The 19943-nt window shown below is 39.4% G+C and overlaps 1 protein-coding gene across 3 annotated transcripts in view; it reads left to right on the top strand.

The window, feature by feature from the left end:
- COPG2 (COPI coat complex subunit gamma 2) overlaps positions 1-19943 on the top strand; it is a 164698-nt gene that overhangs the window by 56135 nt on the left and 88620 nt on the right. For all 3 annotated transcript variants that reach the window (XM_519383.9, XM_024358044.3, XM_054687707.2), the window contains exons 7-9: positions 1123-1215; positions 2516-2602; positions 3645-3802. In XM_519383.9, coding sequence (XP_519383.3) covers positions 1123-1215; positions 2516-2602; positions 3645-3802 — 338 coding nt within the window. The remainder of the gene's footprint in view (positions 1-1122; positions 1216-2515; positions 2603-3644; positions 3803-19943) is intronic.

Genomic DNA, 19943 nt, shown 5'->3' with positions numbered 1-19943 from the left:
GTAGAAACAGGGTTTCACCATGTTGGCCAGGCTATTCACTGTGGTGATCCATCATGTACTAGACACAGGCCCTCTTATTGAAACATTTAAGAGAGAGAATCTGATTAGTCAGCAATAGGCCAGTAGCTTATATACACCTATGTCTGAGTCAGGTGTTTAACATTGATCCAGTTCATTATATCTGGAGGGATGAGATCATGTAGTATGTTAGGCTGTCTCTTTCTGGGAACTCTGAGTAGGAAGGGTAGGCCAGGCATTACCAAGCAAATTGAATAATAGCTATATACCCATGCTTGGGTATATTTTAGGTGTATGTTTGTAACCTTCTTAAGTTGTAAAGGTTGAGCAGGACCAAATTATACATCTGATAAATCTGGATCCTAGAAGGAGTAATAGAAATGCTTTAATATTTTTTGGTGCACTGTTGTTCTGTTGTGATTGTTTTTTATTTTTTGCATTACATTGGTAGCAGCGTGAGACTTGACCATGCTAGTGCTAGCAATAAAACTCTTTTTTTCATCCGAATATTGCTCTCAGTCTTTTTACTCATCTTTATCTGCCACCACCTTCCCAGTGCTTTTTCCCAGTTAAAGTTAAAAAGAACTGTATTTCCAGAGGATTTTATGTTGAGGGCTCACTATAGTAGTACACTACACATTTAATTCTTTATGTATCTCAGATAATCAGGGATTACGTTTGATTTCTAGGACTCTCTGGGATCTGTATATAATATGTGCCCTTCACATAGAGGAATCTTCATAACTTCAAAAGCAGGCTCCATCTCCATATAGGAATTTCTTTATGACTTTCCTGATGGGTTCAGCCTCTGCTTGTGTATTTCTTCCAAACTGAGATTCTCCATTTTGAGACAGTTTATTTCATTGTTGAACAGTTATTCTTCTTTATATATAATCTTAAATGTTCTTTCTTAAAGCTTCAACTTCGTTGTTTGGGTTCTGCCCTTTGGGATATTATTACTATATTATCATCCTTTTAGTGCATTCTAAATATTTGCACAGAAACAAATATAAGATTGGTTTTTGAAAATTATTTTGAAGCATAAGAGTAATTTTGCATAAATATGTTTTTCCTTAACAATTTTTTCTTTTTGAATGTTATTAGGGAACAATGTTGCAAGCCATTGAAAGATACATGAAGCAGGCCATTGTGGATAAAGTTTCCAGTGTATCCAGTTCAGCACTGGTATCTTCCCTGGTAAGTGAACAAGCAGCTTCCTAGTTCTTAAGCATGGTACAGTTTTGAGTTGCGAAAACAAAGTATCACTATGATTGTCTCACAAATGAAACAGTTAAAAATATGTATACACCTCTATTACTTTATCCAAGTGTGTTTTATCTAGAGCAGGGGTCCCCACCCCAGGGCTTCACAGACCTGACTGGTCTGTGACCTGTCAGGAACTGGGCTGCACAGCAGGTGGTGAGTGGCAGGCAAGCGAGCATTCCTGCCTGAGCTCCGCCTCCTGCCAGACCAGCAGCAGTGTTAGATTCTCATAGGAGCTCAAACCCTATTGTGAGCTGCGCATGCAGGGATCTAGGTTGCCGGCCTCATATGAGAATCTAATGCCTAATGATCTGAGGTGGAACAGTTTCATCCAAAAACTATCCCCCTGCCCTCTGTCCATGGGAAAATTGTCTTCCATAAAACCAATCCCTGGTGCCAAAAAGGTTGGAGATTGCTGATCTATAGGATCATTGAGCAATTAAAAACATAAAATGTTCGTATGTTTGAAAGGTTTTGGAAATCTGAAAGTTATGTTGTACACATAATAAAAGAGGGGTAAATGTGGGGTATGGGACAGGAAAGAAACCTAGGACCCTTTTCTTTCATTTAAAATCTTCTTTATGACCTTTATGACTTCTACTACTTGTCTCTTTGTCCTCTGCTTTTTCTGGTGCCCTTTGTCTACGTGTATCCTTCAATCCAAAGTTTCCTGTCCCACTTCTGAATTTCCTCCCAGGAAGTGGTCTTTTTTTTAGTAATACATTTTTCTTTCCGTTTTTCAGCAGAACACAATTTATACATTAAAACTTATCACATTGCATTTGATTAACGTCAGTTACCTATATGTGAATGTGTAAGACATCTAAATACAAGAGTTCCTGATTCTGGAATATAATTGGCTGAGTTTTATAGCAGAGAATATACTAGTACTCTCTTTCTTCCAGGGGAGTTTCCTGGAAGTAAAGCTTGTTATGATAACGTTATTTAAGCACCATTCTGTTGACTGTCCATCCCCATCCTGTTCTTCCTCTTTCATTACTTCCTTTTACACACCTTTCCCAGCTTACATATACTCACCTTTGTAACAGGTATGGGAGAAAATACTTCTGGTTTATCAGTTGCTCCAGGAGTAAAGACACAAAATAGACTTATAAGAGCTACATAGTTTTCTTCCTCTTGGGAAATGTCTGTGATTTTCAGAGAAAACTAACTCATGTTTCTAAGCTTCTAGTGACCAAGCATTATTTATTCTCATTTTTTTTCCTGTATTTAGCACATGATGAAGATAAGCTATGATGTGGTTAAGCGCTGGATCAATGAAGCCCAAGAAGCTGCATCAAGTGATAATATTATGGTCCAGGTATTGTCATTGAATCACATTAGCTTGTCTCAGGATCAGCATTCTTTAAACCTGTATTGTAGGGGCAGTGTATTGATTCCCTAGATAAACGTTAACTAAAGGCAAATTAAGCAGCTACTAGTACGTATTCTGAAGTAGGAATCTCACTAATTATGATTACTGCCATTTGAATACTGCCCTTCAAGTGTTTCATAGAAGCTAGATGACCCTTTGTAGGAATATTTGGGAAAGATTGTTATATTCAGTAGTAGATTGAGATGCTCATGGCAGTCTTTTATTTGAAAAATAATTTGTGTAAAAAGATAATTCCAAGTTCTGAGGCCTTGATTATAGGCATTATAAAAATCATATGGAGCAGCTTTTACTTTATGAAACTTTGAAACCATTTTGTCAAAAAGAGCTTCTTTTGATATTTATTAGGTTATTCTTAAGAGGAATAAGATTAAATTCTTCACTGGAAATTGTGTGTAAAGTACCCCATTTTATTTGAGAGGGCGTTTATGCCCTCTTGATGTTTATGACTTCTATGGTAGCATATTCAGTTATTAGGAAACAGAGTAGTCATTTTTCCCTTGGGAAACACTCTCGTTCTCCTGACTCTGATCATGTGTTTTTATACAAAGTGTCAAGATGATGACACTCTTGTAGCCTGCTTTAGGAGATTAATCCTTTAATTACTAAGGTGGCCACAGATGATGTAAAGCCACTCGTAGAGACAGATAGCACCAGTAAAGCCCTGGACCCGAGAGCGTGTGTACTGAGGATGTGTGAGCCAGTGTTGAGCCTGCTAGAGCCATCTTCAGGTTGTATGTCACCTCCCTTATACCTGCCAGTCTGAATCGACAGCTTCTGGGGGTAAATTAGAAACGTTTAATCTTTTCAGTCTTGCCTGTGTTTAGTTCAGTGTGAAAAAAATATTTGTGTACTTGTGACCTGGGTATTTTAAAGAAATCTTTAATCTAGTTCCATGTAATTCTATTTTTGTGTAAATATTTTGACATCTTTCTAATCCATATGCTACCTTCTTTTTCATGTTCTTTAGTACCATGCATTGGGAGTCCTGTATCACCTTAGAAAGAATGATCGACTTGCTGTTTCCAAGATGTTGAATAAGTTTACTAAATCTGGTCTCAAGTCACAGTTTGCTTACTGCATGCTGATCCGAATTGCCAGTCGCTTACTAAAAGAAACTGAGGATGGGTAAGTGTCTTCACCTAAACCTGGGTTATTTTCCATTTGCAAAGTTAATATACCTTAGAGTTTATTTCCTTTATGAATTTTTTTGGGGGCAGTGCTGACTTTACAGATGAGTTCAATGTTTTTCAATTTTTAAAAAAAATTATGGAATTTCAAGTCACACTTTTTTTAACCTTACTGTATGCTCTTGTATATGTACTTAATTATTAATAGCACATTAACAAACTGATATTGAACAAAAAATGTATGCATTGATCATAAGATATATAGATAATTAAATATGAAAGTTGGCAGGGACATTAAGAATTATCCTATCCCTTTTATTTTTATAAAAGAGAATGTTGAAGTACTGCATTTAGTGATTTGCCTAAGATCATTCCACAAGTCTGAGGCACATAAGATGTGACCAAATATACTTTAGCAGTCTTTCGAAGGCTAGGGAAGGGCAGGAATGAGAGATCTTTTGAGGTATAGTAAGCTGGGCATGGATCTAGGGAGCAAAGAAGACCCCTTCCCCAGCCTGAAGGCTTATGGCTGAGCTCTAAAACAAAGATTTCTTATGTGGCCTGGCAAACTGAGGTGTAACACAGAGAAAGATCTCTAGAATCTGCCACTACTACTAATGCCCTGCTGAAAGGGGAAACCTGATCTGTTCCTCAGATCATTTGTAAACAGCAGATAACTGAATTTAATTAAAGCTGCAGCAAAGTCCTGACCCAGATCAACTATTAGCTGCTAAAAATGAAAAAGGACCTGCACTTTTCTAATGATAAGTATTAGTTACATCAGTCTCTACTGCACCTTTATAAGCAGTGTCTAGCAAACAATCAAAAAATACAGAGGCAGTGACATGTAACCCATAAACAAGAGGAAAAGAAACAGTCAGTAGAAGCTGACTTACAGATGACCCACATATAGAAATTAGGAGGCAGTGACTTTAGAAATTACTAGGCAGTGACTTTTAAACAACTTCTCTAAAGTGAACACCAAAGGAGTTTTGTAAAGTGAACTTTTGTAACTTTTGTAAATTACATCTTTCCACTAAAGAGTGGAAAAGATGGACAAAATGTGTAAATGGGTAAGGAATTCAATAGATAAATAGAAACTAGAAAAAAAATCTTGAACCAAAAAATACAATATCAAAAATAAAAATTTATTTGGAGCACTTAATAGCAGATTGGACACAGTGGAAAAAAGATTAGAGAACTTAAAGACAAGTCAATAGAAATTGTCCAAACTGAAGCATAGGGAGAAAAATAAGAAAAGAAAATAAAAGAATAGAACATCTGAAGCCTAGGGAATATATCAAAAAGTCTAATACTTGTGTAATGAGTCTCAGAAGGAAAGGAAACAGAATGGAATAGAATAAATCTTTGAAGAGATAATGGATATGTTAGTCCATTTTCATGCTGCTGATAAAGACATACCCGAGACTGGGCAATTTACAAAAGGAAGAAGTTTAATGGACTTACAATTCCACGTGGCTGGGGAAGCCTCACAATCATGGTGGAAGGCAAGGAGGAACAAGTCACGTCTTGAATAGATGGCAGCAGGCAAAGAGAGAGAGCGCTTGTGCAGGGAAACTCCCATTTTTAAAACCATCAGATCTCATGAGACTTACTATCATGAGAACAGCATGGGAAACACTTGCCCCCATGATTCAATTACCTCCCACTTTGTCCCTCCCATAACACGTGGAAGTTCAAGATGAGATTTGGGTGGGGACACAGGCAAACCATATCAATGGATGAGAATTTTCCAAAATGAATGAAAGGGGCTGGGTGCGGTGGCTCATGGCTGTAATCCTAGCACTTTGGGAGGCTGAGGCAGGTGAATTGCTTGAGCTCAGGAGTTCAAGACAAGCCTGGGCAACATGACAAAACCCCATCTCTATCAGAAGAAAATACAAAAATTAGCCAGGCATGGTGACGCAGGCCTGTGGTCCCAGCTACTCAGGAGGCTGAGGTGGGAGGATCGGTTGAGCATGGGAGGCTGGGAGGCAGAGGTTACAGTGACCTGAGATGACACCACTGCACTCCAACCCGGGTGACAGAGTGAGATCCCCATCTCAAAAAATAACAACAAACAACCCAAAATGAATCCAAGATGGCCAGTGACACTCAAGTAGGATAAATAAAAACCACACCTAATCATAACCTAGTCATATATATTACAAGTAAAAAGTTGAAAACCAAAAGAGAAAGAATGAAAGAAAAGCTTGAAAGTCGCCTTTTTTAAAAAAAAAAGACACATTAGATTCATTAGATTCAGGGAAACAAAAATAAGAATGGTTGAATTCTCATTAGAAAAATGGATACGAGAGGATAATGGACATCTTAAAATTGTTGAAACAAATAACTGAAAATCTGGAGTTCTGTACTCTAAAAGTATTCTTCCAGATGAAGGTGAAATTAAAACATTTTCAACCAGGAAAAAACAAAAACCCGAAAGGATTTGTGTCTGCATACCTGCATCATGAAGGATGCTAAAAGGAGTTTTTCCAGCTAAAAAGAAATGATAGTAGATGGATGCCTGGATCTTCAGGAGGAATGAAGGACAAGAGAAAGGGTAAATGTGTAGGTAAATTAAAAGGTAAATATGTAGGTAAATTATAAATATATACAATTTTTACTAAAACCAGCAGCAAATTATGGGGCTTATATATATGTAGAAGTGAAATATATGAAAATAGTAGTATAAAGGGCATGAGGGAGAAAAATGGACATTTGTAAAGTTTTTGTATCATGCAGTAGTATATTATTTGATGATACACTGTGATAAGGATGAATATTGTAATCTCTTGAGGATGAATATTGTAACTAACAAAAAAATCTTTGTGAAACATATAGATCTTAAATGTCAACAGAGAAGATAAAATGGAATATTTAAAAATATTCGGTTGAGCTTCCTCCTTCCAATAATGGTGTAGCTTGGCCAGCTTAATCCTCCTGCAAATAATAATTGACATTAGTACAAAGCTATACCTTCCCAAAATGAAGATAACCCACAACAGTATGAAAATATTGGGGAGTGGTGAAAAGCAAGCAAAAACTGGAGGGAAGCAGTTGATGCCTGAAAGACAAAAGCTATACTGGGTGAAATTTGTGGGGTTTTTTTGCTATTCTCCTGAGGGCATTCTGTAATTCTTCAGTGTAGGATGACAGAAAGCTATAGTATTTCTGGACAGAGTGGTCAAAACAGTTTGAGGTTGGAAGAGTAACTGAAAACTTAGAGTGGAAAACCTGGAAAAGAGGGAGCCATAAAAGGAATGAGTCTCAAAATGAATTTTAAACTCTACAAAAATCACTGGCTGACCAACTGAACTACATATATACAGGAGAATACTCTAGGAGACCTGCCAAAAGCAGTAGTTGTAAGATGAAAGAATTGAATGGAGAATTCAGCTGCAACTCACTATGGAGGAAATAAAGTTTGGAGTTTGATCCCAGCCAAGCTTCTTGCTAAAGAAACTCCATGAGTACTAGAGTCTTTACAGTATATCATTACAATGTTTAATAGATGGTAAAAATTGCCAGAAGTACAAAGAATTTGGAAAATGTGACTAGTAGCCAAGAGAAAAAGCAATCAATAGAAACTAACCCTGATATGATCCAGACATTGGAATTAGCAAACAAAAACTTTGTAGCATCTATTATAAATTTGTCCATGACTTTATTTATTTATTTATTTATTTATGACAGTCTCTCTCACTCTGTTGTGAAGCCTGGACTGCAGTGGCGTGATCCTGGCTCACTGCAACCTCTGCCTTCCACGTTCAAGCAATCCTCTCACCTCAGCCTCCCAAGTAGCTGGGACTACAGGGATGCACCACCACACCTGGCTAATTTTTGTACTTTTTGTAGAGATGGGGTTTCGCAGTGTTGCCCAGGCTGGTCTCAAACTCCTGAGCTCAAGCAATCAATCTGCCTCAGCCTCCCAAAGTGCTGGTATTATAGGTGTGCACCACCGCAGCCAGCCTTGTCCATGACTTTAATGGAAAATAGTTATCATGAATGAACAGGGGAAATGGAAACGACAAAAAGAGCTAAGTAGAAATTCTAGAGCTTAAAAATACTCTGTCAGGATTCAACCAGAGAAGTAGAACCTGGAGGATATAAATATGTAGAGATTTGTTTATTGATTATGTAATTCGGGGGCCAGCTAAGCAAATCTAAAGTTCATAGGATAGGCTGTCAGGAAGGGAAGATTGCAGGGAGGCTGGAACTCAGGGGCACAGGCCAAAGTTGCTCTCCATAGGTGAAATTTGTCATTTCACATTTTATCAGCAAGATAAAACTGGGTCACATCTTCATTTTTGGAATTTTCCTCAAGTAAATATCCAACTTCATCGTTTACAAGTTCTGCTTCACAAATAACTACAGGGCACAAATTCACTAAGCTCTCTGCCAATGCATAATAACAAGGATCTACCTTACTCAAGTTTACATTAACATGTTTTTCACTTCCTTCTGAGCCCTCACTACAGCATCTTTTAAGTCCAGATTTCTGTAGGCAGTTCATAAGCCCTGACCAGCAGTGTCCTTAAAAACCAGATCGATTGATCTTTCTTTCTCCTTCCTTCCTTCCTTCTTCCTCTTTCTTTTTCTTTCTCTCTCTCTTTCTTTCTTTTTCTTTCTCTTTCTTTCTCTCTCTCTTTCTTTCTTTTTTTTATTTATTTTAAAGTCTTGCTCTGCTGCCCAGGCTGGAGTACAGTGGCACAGTCTCAGCTCACTACAACCTCCGCTTCCTGGGTTCAGGCCATTCATATGCCTCAGCCTCTTGAGTAGCTGGGACTATAGGCATCCCAGCACTTTGGGAGGCTGAGGTGGGTGGATCACTTAAGATCAGATTTCTTATAAGTCTCTTCAAAACTAGGCTTCCTCCATCATGCTCCTCAAAATTCTTCCAAGCTTCCACCCAGTGCCTAATTCCAGTCAGTTCTCCGATTTGAGGTATTTGTCGCAGTAACACTTCACTTACAGGTACCAAAATCTGTTAGTTTTTTTTATTGCTGCCATAACAAATTACCATTAAATGTAATGGCTTACAACAAGATCCATTTATTATCTCAGATCTGTAGATTAGAAGTCTGACACAGGCCTCATGGGGCTAAAGTGAAGATGTTGGTGGAGTGCTGTTGCTTACTGGAGGCTTTGAGGAAGAATCCACTTCCAATCTCATTTAAGTCGTTGGCCAAATTCATTTCCTTGAGACTGTAGGTTGTAGGTCTCTGTTTCCTTGCTGGCTTTCAGCTGGAGGTTAGTCTGTGCCTCTAGAGGTTGCCTGTATTCCTTCTCATGCTTTCAATGAGCAACTAAAGGCCTCTCTTTGAGTCCCTTGCATGTTGATTCATACATGTCAGAGCCAGCAATGGTGTGTTGAGCTGCACTTTGAATCTCTCTGATTTGCCTTTCTGCCACATTTCTTCTGCCGCCTCTTTCAGCACATCTGCTTTAACGTGCTCATGTGATTAGATTGCACCTACCTGGGTAATTTAGGTGACAATCTTAATTATATCAGCACAGTTCCTTTGCCATGTTGTAACGTAACATATTCATCAGTTCTAGGAATGAAGACATAGACATCTTTGGGGAGCCATTCTGCCCCAGCAAGTGCAATAACTGAATCAGATAATTTGCTGAATGGACTTAACAGCAGATTAGAGATGGCTGATGAGAGAGTCAAAGAGAGTTAGTGAATTTGAAGACAGAGCAGGAGAAAGTAGCTAGTTTGAAGAACAGAGAGAAAACAGATTAAAGAAAATAAAGAGCCTCGAAGAACTGTGGGATAAGATCAAGTGGCCTAACACATATGTAATTGGAATCTGGAAGCAAAGGTGATAGAATGGAGCAAAAAAGATATATGAAGAAATAATGACCAAATATTTCCCAGTATGGGTTTATTCTAGTAGTATGAGGTTGATCTAACAGTAAAACATAGCATAATATACCTCATTTTAAAAATACAGAAGAGTCTTAATGCCTTAATGGGTGCAGAAAAAAGCGGTTGATAAAATTTAATGGCAATTCATGATTGAAATCTCTGCCACCAGGACTGGAAGGGAACATGATTATTCTGACAACAGTACAAAAAAACTCCACTAAACTTTGTACTTATTGGTGGACTATTAAAAGCTTTCCCCTAGAGATTGTGAATGAGACAGACAAAAATGCCTGCTATTTTTATTTTTTAAATAGTATTTTGCTAGAAGGCTTACTTTGTGCAATAAGTGAAGAAAATAAAATACCTAAAAATTTGAAAAGAGGACGTAACACTATATTTGGAGACAATATGGCTATATATATAGGAAATGCTAAATAACCTGTACATTATCTGTTAGAGCTCATATGTAAATTTACCAGTGTTGCTGGTCAATATCCAAAGTCATTTTATTTCTTATTCCAGCAACCCATCAAAAAGATAAAATTTTGTAAAAATGGTACAATTTATAATTATATTGAAATCAAATCCTTGGGAATGTATCTACTAAAATTTGTGTATATCTCTACACAGAAAATTACACAATATTAAAGTATGACCTAAGTAAATGAGGCATATAACATTTATGGAATATTCAATATTGTAAAGGTACATCTTCTTAAATTGACCTGTGGATTCCACAAACCCCTAATTACAATCCCAATTGGCTTCTTATAAATAACCAAACAGAAATGCCTACATTTGTGTGTTAAAAGACATACAGTTGATCCTTGAACAACATGGGTTTGAACTGCATGGGTCCACTTACACATGGATTTTCTTCCACCTCTGCCACCCTTGAGACATCAAGACCTCCTCTTCCACCCCAGCCTACTCAATGTAAGATAATGAGGATGAAGACTTTTATGATGATCCACTTTCACTTAATGAATAGTTATATCTTCTCTTCCTTACGATTTTCTTAATATTTTCTTTTCTCTAGCTTACTTTATTGTAAGAATACAATATATATTACATATAACATAAAACGTGTTAATGAACTATTTTTGTTATCAACAAGATGATTAATAGTAGGTTATTAGTGATATTTTGGGGGAGTCAAAAGTTACATGTGAATTTGCAGCTACATGGGGGTTGGCACTGTTAACCCCATGTTGTTCGAGGATCAACTGTACAAGATGCCTATAGTACTGTTATTCATAATTGCCGCAAAGTGTTTTTTTTTTTTTTTTTGAGACTGAGTTTTGCTCCTGTTGCCCAGGCCAGAGTGTAATGTAATGGTGCCATCTTGGCTCACTGCAACCTCTGCCTCCCGGGTTCAAGTGATTCTGATGCCTATATTACTGTTATTCATAATTGCCGCAAAATGTTTTTTTTTTTTTTTTTTTTTGAGACTGAGTTTTGCTCCTGTCGCCCAGGCCAGAGTGTAATGGTGCCATCTTGGCTCACTGCAACCTCTGCCTCCCGGGTTCAAGTGATTCTCCTGCCTCAGCCTCCCCAGTAGCGTGGATTGCAGGCACGCGCCACCACACCCTGCTAATTTTTTGTATTTTTAGTAGAGACGGAGTGTGACCATGTTCGCCAGGCTGGTCTTGAGCTCCTGACCTCAGGTGATCCACCTGCCTCGGCCTCCCAAAGTGCTGGGATTACAGGCATGAGCCACCATGCCCAAATTGCCACAAAATGGAAGCAGTCCAAATGTCTATCAGTGCCAGAATCAAAAAATAAATTGTGGTATATTCATATAGTCAAATAGTATACAATAATGGAAATGAACAATTACCGTTAAATACAATCACGTAAATACATCTCACCAAGAAGTCATACACAAATGAATACATTTTATACAGTTCCATTTATGTTTATTTTAGACTTAACATAGGCACAACTAACCTGTGGTATTGAAAGTTAGTATAGTGATTATCTCTGAGGTAGGAGCACATTAATTTTGTAGTAATTCACGTATGATTTTCATACTGTCATGTGTAACACCAGATTAAAGGGATAGTAAATATTTATTTTTCCATATAATTTTTGCAGGTCAGGGGTTTGGGAATGTCTTAGCTGGATGGTTCTTATTTGGGGTAGAAAAGTTGATAATTCTGAATTGATGTTTACAAATAATTTTTTTTTAATTAGAAGCTCTAAAATTCCAGAGGATGACAACATGAGAAATAATGGTGTAGAAGGTGGTATTAGTTTATGGCCATAGCACCTTAAACAAGCCAGGTCTCATCTGATCTTGGAAGCTAAGCAAGGTTGGGCCTGGTTAGTACTTGGATGCGAGACAATCTGGTAATACCGGATGCTGTAGGCTTTAAAAAAAAAAAGGAAAGTGGTTGGCCGGGTGTGGTGGCTCATGCCTGTAGTCCCAGCACTTTGGGAGGCCGAGGCAGGGGGATCACTTGAGGTCAGGAGTTCGAGACCAGCCTGGCCAATATGGTGAAACCCCCGTCTCTACTAAAAATACAGAAATTAGCTGGGTGTGATGGTGTGTGCCTGTAATCCCAGCTATTCAGGAGGCTGAGCAGGAGAATTGCTTGAACCCAGGAGGCAGAGGTTGCAGTGAGCTGAGACTGTGCCACTATACTCCAACCTGGGCAACACGAGTGAGACTTTGTCTCAAAAAAAGTAAAAAAAGGAAGGTGGTATTAGATGGAAGTAAAAGTATGCTGTGTATGTGTGTTGTCATCTTGTATGGGAGGAAAATATGGTAATAATATAAAACTTTATTGTAATATTATAGATATAGCTAATATAATAATTATATAAAGAATGTAAATTGAATGTAAAGCTTTCAAAATGTCGAAGAAAATGGAGTGAGGAAAAGTTGATTGAAAATTGATAAGGAAAAAATTGATTGAGGTAAAGCCTTCAAATAGACAACAGGAAAGAAATCGGGTAGAAGTAAGTGTAACTGTATGTGTTATCTCTTGCTATGTGGTATATTGGACCAAAAATTCACAGCTTATAAGTAATACTTACTATTCCCTAGTTGCTATGGTCAGGGATCTGAGAGAATCTGTCCAGTTTGATTCAAGGTCCCTCCCTCGTATGAGTTTATAATCAAGTCGTTGGCCTAGCCTGCAGTCATCTGGGCCTGGAGGATCCACTTAGAATTTTACTTATATAGTTGTTGACAAGCCTCAGTTTCTCCCTGGCTGTTGGCCAAATGCTTTAGTTTCTCACTTTGAGAGCCTTCCCTCCTTCCTTCCTTCCTTCCTTCCTTCTTTGCTTTCTTCCTTCCTTCTTTGCTTCCTTCCTTCCTTCCCTCCTTCCTTCCTTCCTTCCTTTTTTTATTATACTTTAAGTTCTGGGGTACATGTGCAGAATGTGTAGAACGTGCAGTTTTGTTGCATAGGTATACATATGCCATGGTGGTTTGCTGCACCCATCAACCTGTCATCTACATTAGGTATTTCTCCTAATGCTATCCCTCCCCTGGCTTCCCACCCGTGACAGGCCCCGGTGTGTGATGTTCCTCTCCTTGTGTCCATGGGTTCTCATTGTTCAACTCCCACTTATGAGTGAGAACATGTGCGGTATTTGGTTTTCTGTTCTTGTGTTAGTTTGTTGAGAATGATGGTTTCCAGTTTCATCCGTGTCCCTGCAAAGGACATGAACTCATCCTTTTTTATGGCTGCATAGTATTACATGGTGTATATGTGCCACATTATCTTTACCCAGTCTATCATTGATGGGCATTTGGGTTGGTTCCAAGTCTTTGCTATTGTGAATAGTGCCACAATAAACATACGTGTGCATGTGTCTTTAGAGTAGAATGATTTATAATCCTTTGGGTATATACCCAGTAATGGGATTGCTGGGTCAAATGGTATTTCTGGTTTAAATCCTTGAGGAATTGCCACACTGTCTTCCACAATGGTTGAACTAATTTACACTCCCACCAACAGTGTAAAAGAGTTCCTATTTCTCCACATCCTCTCCAGCATCTGTTGTTTCCTGACTTTTTAATGATTGCCATTCTGAGTGCCGTGAGATGGTATCTTATTGTGGTTTTGATTTGCATTTCTCTAATGACCAGTGATGATGAGCTTTTTTCCTGCCTGAATGTTCTCACAGCATGGCAGCTGGCTTCTCCCAAAGCAAGGGAATTGAGAGAAAGAGTGAGCCTGATATGGAAGTTGCAGTGTTTTATAACCGAATCTCAAAAGTGACAGGCCATCACCTCTCATGTATTCCTTTGGTCACACAGACAAACTCTGGTGTATATAATGTCTACACAAGGATGTGGAATTGTAGAAGTGGATATTTTGGGGGACCATCTTGGAGGCTGGCTAGAACACAAAATATAACATTTATCGTAATGAATGTAATTGAATTTACGTATTAAAAGAGGCTCAGATTGGGTAAACAAAATGAAACAAGAGACCTTTATGCCTTTAGAAAAGACACAAACAAAATGACAGGAAACATTGAAAATAAATATATAAAAAATGTATACTAACTATACACTCACACACATAAAAAATGCCATGTAACAATATTAATATAAGCCAAAATAGGAATCAGTGTGTAGAGCACTAAAAATGACAAAATGGGCCAGGCATAGTGGCTCACTCCTGTAATCCTAGCACTTTGGGAGGCCAAGGTGAGTGGATTGCCTGAGCCCAGGAGTTCGAGACCAGCCTGGGCAACATGGAAAAACCCTGTCTCTACTAAAAATACAAAAAAATTAGCCAGGCATGGTGGCACGTTCCTGTAGTCCCAGCTACTTGGGAGGCTAAGGCACGAGAATCTCTTGAACCCGGGAGGCGGAGGTTGCGGTGAGCCAAGATTGTGCCACAACACTCCAGCCTGGGTGACAGCATCTCTGTCTCAAAAAATAAATAAATAAATAAAAATGACAAAATGGAATTTTGTATTTTGACAAAAGTAATGGTCTAAAAAAATAGAATAGGAATGAACTTGTATATGCTTAATATTAACAATATATAGTTTCAAAATATGCACATCAAAATCTTAATACAGGAAACTAAGTCCTCTTGATCTCTTCATGGAGACTTTAACACAACTGTCTCAGAAACTGAGAAATCAAGTATAAAAATGTAATACTGTAACTGATTTGTATGTTACTGATAACAAAATTGACCTCCTATTTAGAACCCTGCATCTAAGAGAGAATATACAGTATTAATTCTTTCTAAAATTTTAAATTGAAAACTGTACTTATAGAAAACTGCATAAAACATAATAGTTGTGTGTCCAATATATACAGTTGCTATGAAACACCCTTATAATGACCACATGTATTAGGAAGTAGCACATTTCTTTGTACCCCAGAAATGCTTTATATATCCTCCTTGATCATGATTATTTACCCCCAGAGCAAATTACTATCCTAATTTCATATCAAATTTTTCCTGGGTATGCATCCCTAAACAGTAAAGTTTAGTTTTGCCTTGTTTTGAACGCTCTGTCAATAGAATCATGTTATATTTTGTGTCTTCTTTTTTTTTTTTCTTCTAGTGAAAGTATAGAGATTTACTGCAAAGAGAAATGTACAAACTCAAGAAAGGGGAGTGTGGGCATACTCAAGAGAGAGTTCCATACAAGGGGGGTTTGGGGCTGCTACCTTTATGGGTTGCTTTAACTAAGGGGTAGAATATTTATGAAAATCTCTAGGAAAAGGTGGCGATGTCTCTGAACTGTAGTGCCACCCACTCATACCCAATGCGGGTGTTCTTGGAACTGTCATGGCACCAATGGGTGTGTGACTTAGTATGTTAATGAGCATATAATGAGGTCCTAGGTGAAATCTAGGTCAAATCCAGTGCCATATTGGGTCTGGTTGGTCTTAGCCAGCTCTGTTCACATGTTGTTTTTCAGGGACTTACCAGCCCATAGCCTCTAGTCATGTGAAACTGCTGCCTGGAGTTTTCTATACTCAGGTGACCACCCAGTATTATTCCTGTCTCATTTTAATCCCCCTCAGAGACTTCCATCCCTTATTCTTAAGGGTTGATGAGGGAGGAGGACAGTTTTCTATATCTGCTTCCTGCTGATTTAGGGGCATTGGCCCTGCCTGGCACCAGCATGGAAACCTCTGGCTGCCTGCTCTAAGGGTCCCAAGGGTGGGTCATCAGAAGAGTCTGCATCTGAGGCAGGGATTGCTTGGAATCCTTGCATGACCATCATTTTGACGTGGAACTTTTGCAACCTAGAAGACATAACTTTACAAAGAGGTTAAACAAGCAAGGACTAAAAACCAGTAATAAGAGGATAGCTACTAGAAGTCCTAGGGAAGGTAGGAACCATGTCACACTAGGTAGGTAGCCTTTGATGGGGTCCCAGATGGCTTGCATGGTAGAGTTATTGAAATTATTTAGCTGGATAGCCTGTTGGTAAATCTTTTGAACTTGTAGTTCAGCTAATACTGAATTGTTAGTATAAGAACAGAAGATGGGGCTTATTGCAGCGCAAGCCCCTCCAAGCAGTTGATGCTTTGGCCCAGTTAGGGCCTCATGCAGTGGCTTAGTAATGAGCTGAAATCCTGGGATCCAAATCGTGCCCATACCTAGGAAAGTTATGAGTTGCTTCTTCATTTGTGAAGGTCTCGTCTTTAAGATAGCCTCCTATTGTTTGACAGACAAGATCCGGTTTCCTGGGCTTAGGATGTATCCCAGATATTTTATTTCCATTTTAGAAATCTGGGCCTTAGATGGAGAGACCTGATAATCTTCTTTCTCCCAGGAATTTAGGACTTGAATGGTATTCTTATCTGAGTTCTCTTTAGTGGAACTATATACAAGGATGTCATCCACATCTTGGAGTGCGGCTTCCCTTTCTACCTCTAGCTCCCTTAATTCTCATGCCAAGGCATTGCTGAACAAGTAAGGGCTATCCCTAAAGCCCTGAGGCAGTACTGTGCAGGTGTACTGCTGGGTAATAATAGTTTCAGGATTAGTCCACTCAAAAGCAAACAAATATTGAGAGTCAGTGTGCAGAGGGATACAAAAAAAAAAAAGCATCCTTGAGATCTTATACCAAGAACCAGCCCTTGCTCTAATGTCCCAGCTTCCTACACTAGAAGCGGCAACCATTTCCTACAGGTTTGCTGTTAGGGCTGTTTGGTCCTTGGGCGAAGAATCCCGCTGGGTGTCATTTGGGCCTGCTGTCTGTCCCATTGTTTGCCATGCTGAGTCCTTTCAGCCTCTTCAGCCCTATCCCTATTATTGAATACCCTAAAAGCTACATGAAACATGTGAGTAATAGGCATTTGGGATCCCAAAGCCAATTTCTGCACTTTCCTCCTCATGTTCCTCCTGATGTCAGATGCTGATAGACTAATAAAGTATGTCCTTAGAAAAATTTGGCCAGCATCAATATTGGGTTCAATGTTAGTATATATTTTTTAGGGCCTTCACAAGGCTCCCCTGGAACACAGCAGGGTTTTCATCTTTTCTTTGAGTTATTTCCCTTATTTTATCATAGCTCACAGGCTTAGTGGTACATTTTTTTCATTCCTTTCACTAAACAAGTCATCATGTGATTTTTTTTTTTTCTTAGATAAGCCTGGCCCTGTTGATAATTCCAATTAGGGCCACTGTTAGGCACAGACATGGCCTTTACAGTATATTGTTCGGGGTCCCAAGCCAACAAGTTGTCAGCATAAGCCTGGGCCTGTGCCCAAATACACTGCTTTTCCTCAGGGGTACAACACATGGACAAGATAATATGAATATGTCCCCAGGTTAACTCAGATGAGAGTGAGAGAGCCCAAAACCCCTCCATAACTTTAGTTAGGTCCTCTGAAAATTGGCCCAACCTCTGTCTGCAGTAGGCTAGATCAGACATCGAAAAAGGTATACACACCCAGATAGTCCCAGCACCCCCACTGGCCACCTCCCTAAGTGGGCATAACTTAGAATGGTCAAGAAGGTAGGAAATGCACTGTGGGCAACCCCAGCAGGGCTCTGCTCCTTCTGTAGAGAAGGGTGTGAAGGTTGGTAAGGAGATGGACTAGCAGGAGTCTGGGGGTACATTTCCCAAAAGGGGGATCGTGCAGGGTATCTGGTGTCCCATTTGGTTCCCCTAAAGGGCTGTGAGCATAACAAAGGCAGCAATTCCCGCGAGGGTCAAGGTTCTGATAAAGAGCCATGAAGGCTTGTATTAATACATACGCTACTTCAGTCCACTTCTTCTGATGTTTACAAAAAAGATTTAATTCCAAGATGGTATTGCATTTTACGGTCCTAGACTCTGGCCAGTGCACCCCATTTTCTAAAAGAGAGTTACCCATAGCCTTGACTTGTCCTCGGCACGACCTGAAAGAGAAAAGAACAGTATAGTTTCCTCTTCGGAGGGACTAGTTCCAGCATTTACAAAATGCCAGGTGAATGAGCTGGTGGTTCTAATGTGGCTGTGGATGCTCTGGGCTAGGTGGCCATAAAGATGATACTGGTGGACTGCAGTGGAGTCCCCAGATGCCAGTGGGACCTCAGCCCCAGCCAGTGTCCAGGCTCTTGACACCAGCTCCATGGTCAGGCCGGGGAGACAGTTGTCCATGTTCCCTTGGCTGGCTGCCTTGGTGTCCAGGTGTCCCTGGAGCCCTAGTGTTGCCCAGGCGTCCATGGCCCCTGGGGCTTTGCTTTCAAGGTTGAGTAGGATGAGTGTGGACCTAGTTTGAAAGCAGCAAGCCTGCCAAAATCCATCTGAATATTTATTACCAAGTAAAACTTCGGAGTAGAGATAATTCAGCATGGCCAAATAATAGCCACCTTGAAGGGCCCCCTTAAAACAATAGGCCTAGATTTGACATTCCAGCGGACCTATTTTGCTGTGTCCAGAGTTCACTAAACTTTTGTGTGAAGTATGAGGAAGAAGCATGAGAAGAGAAAACCACAAAAGCAGGGTTTAAAGAGAGATGGGAAAGGGAAAACAGTTCCCAACCAAGGTCAGTGTCTTAGCGCAGCTGGTCCCTTGGGAGAACAGAAGACTTCCCAGGAATAAGTCATAATGCTCCTTGGCAGCTGTCCAGCCACTGGGACATGGGATTTTACCCTACTCACCCTCATTAGCCTCTTGCCCAGGAGGCCCATGGCACCTCAGAGCTCAGGTGTAGGTCAAAGCCTTCCCACCTCCATTTGTCACTGTCAGGGCGAACTGCGTTTTCCAGCTGGAGGGAGCAGAGGCACTACGGCTGAGGGGAGTCAGGCTGTAGGAACAAGGAAGAAAGTAGCAGTAACTCCAGAGAACGAGAAGACTCCAATTAAGGCCCCAGTGGGACTTACCAACTGCTGGTGGTTCTAATGTGGCTGATGATGCTCTGGGCTGGATGGCCATAAAGATGATACTGGTAGGCTGGAGGGGGGGTCCCCAAATGCCGATGGGACCTCAGCGCCAGCCGGTGTCCAGACTCTTGACACCATCACGAGAAGGAATTCAAGGATGAGTCAGAAAACAGTGAAAGTACAGAGATTTTATTTCAAAGCAAATAGTGCACACTCAAGGGAGTGTGGGGGTACTCAAGAGAGTTGCATCTTGTTTTGTTCATTTAGTATTTTCTTCTAAGATTTCACCCTTGTTTTTGCTTATAGCTTTTGTTCACTTAAATTCTATTTTATATTTCCTTGATAATTTCCCAGCTTATAACTTTTGAGATATAACTCATAAACCATAAAACTCACCTTTTAAAAGTATATAGTTAATTTTTAGTATATTCACAAAACTATGTAACCACCACCACCACTAATTCCAGACCATTTGCATCACCTCACAAAGAAAGCACCCAACCCATTAACAGTCACTCTGCATTCTCCTTTTCCCTCTCGCCCTGGAAAATACAAATCCGTTTTTTTGTCTCTGGATTTGCCTGTTCTGGACATCTCATATAAATGGAATCACACAATATGTGGCCTTTTGTTTCTGGCTTCTTTCATTTAGTATAATGTTTTCAAGATTCATTTATATTGTAGAAGTTATCAGTACTTCTCTTTATGGCTGAATAATATTACATTGTATAAATATACCGTATTTTATTTATCCATTCATCTGTTGATGGACATTTGGCTCGTATTCATTTTTTGGCTATTAATGAATAATGCTGCTATAAATGGTCAAGTGTAATTTTTTATGTGACAATACATTTCAGTTCTTTGGGGTACATACCTAGGATCAGAACTGCTAGGTCATAATATAACTCTGTGTCTAGCTTTTTGAGGAACTGCCAAACTGTTTTCCA

This window comes from Pan troglodytes, chromosome 6 (genome assembly GCF_028858775.2).
Source record: "Pan troglodytes isolate AG18354 chromosome 6, NHGRI_mPanTro3-v2.0_pri, whole genome shotgun sequence".
In the NCBI taxonomy this organism is placed as follows: Eukaryota; Metazoa; Chordata; class Mammalia; order Primates; family Hominidae; genus Pan; species Pan troglodytes.
This window is presented reverse-complemented; position numbering and strand designations above follow the sequence as displayed.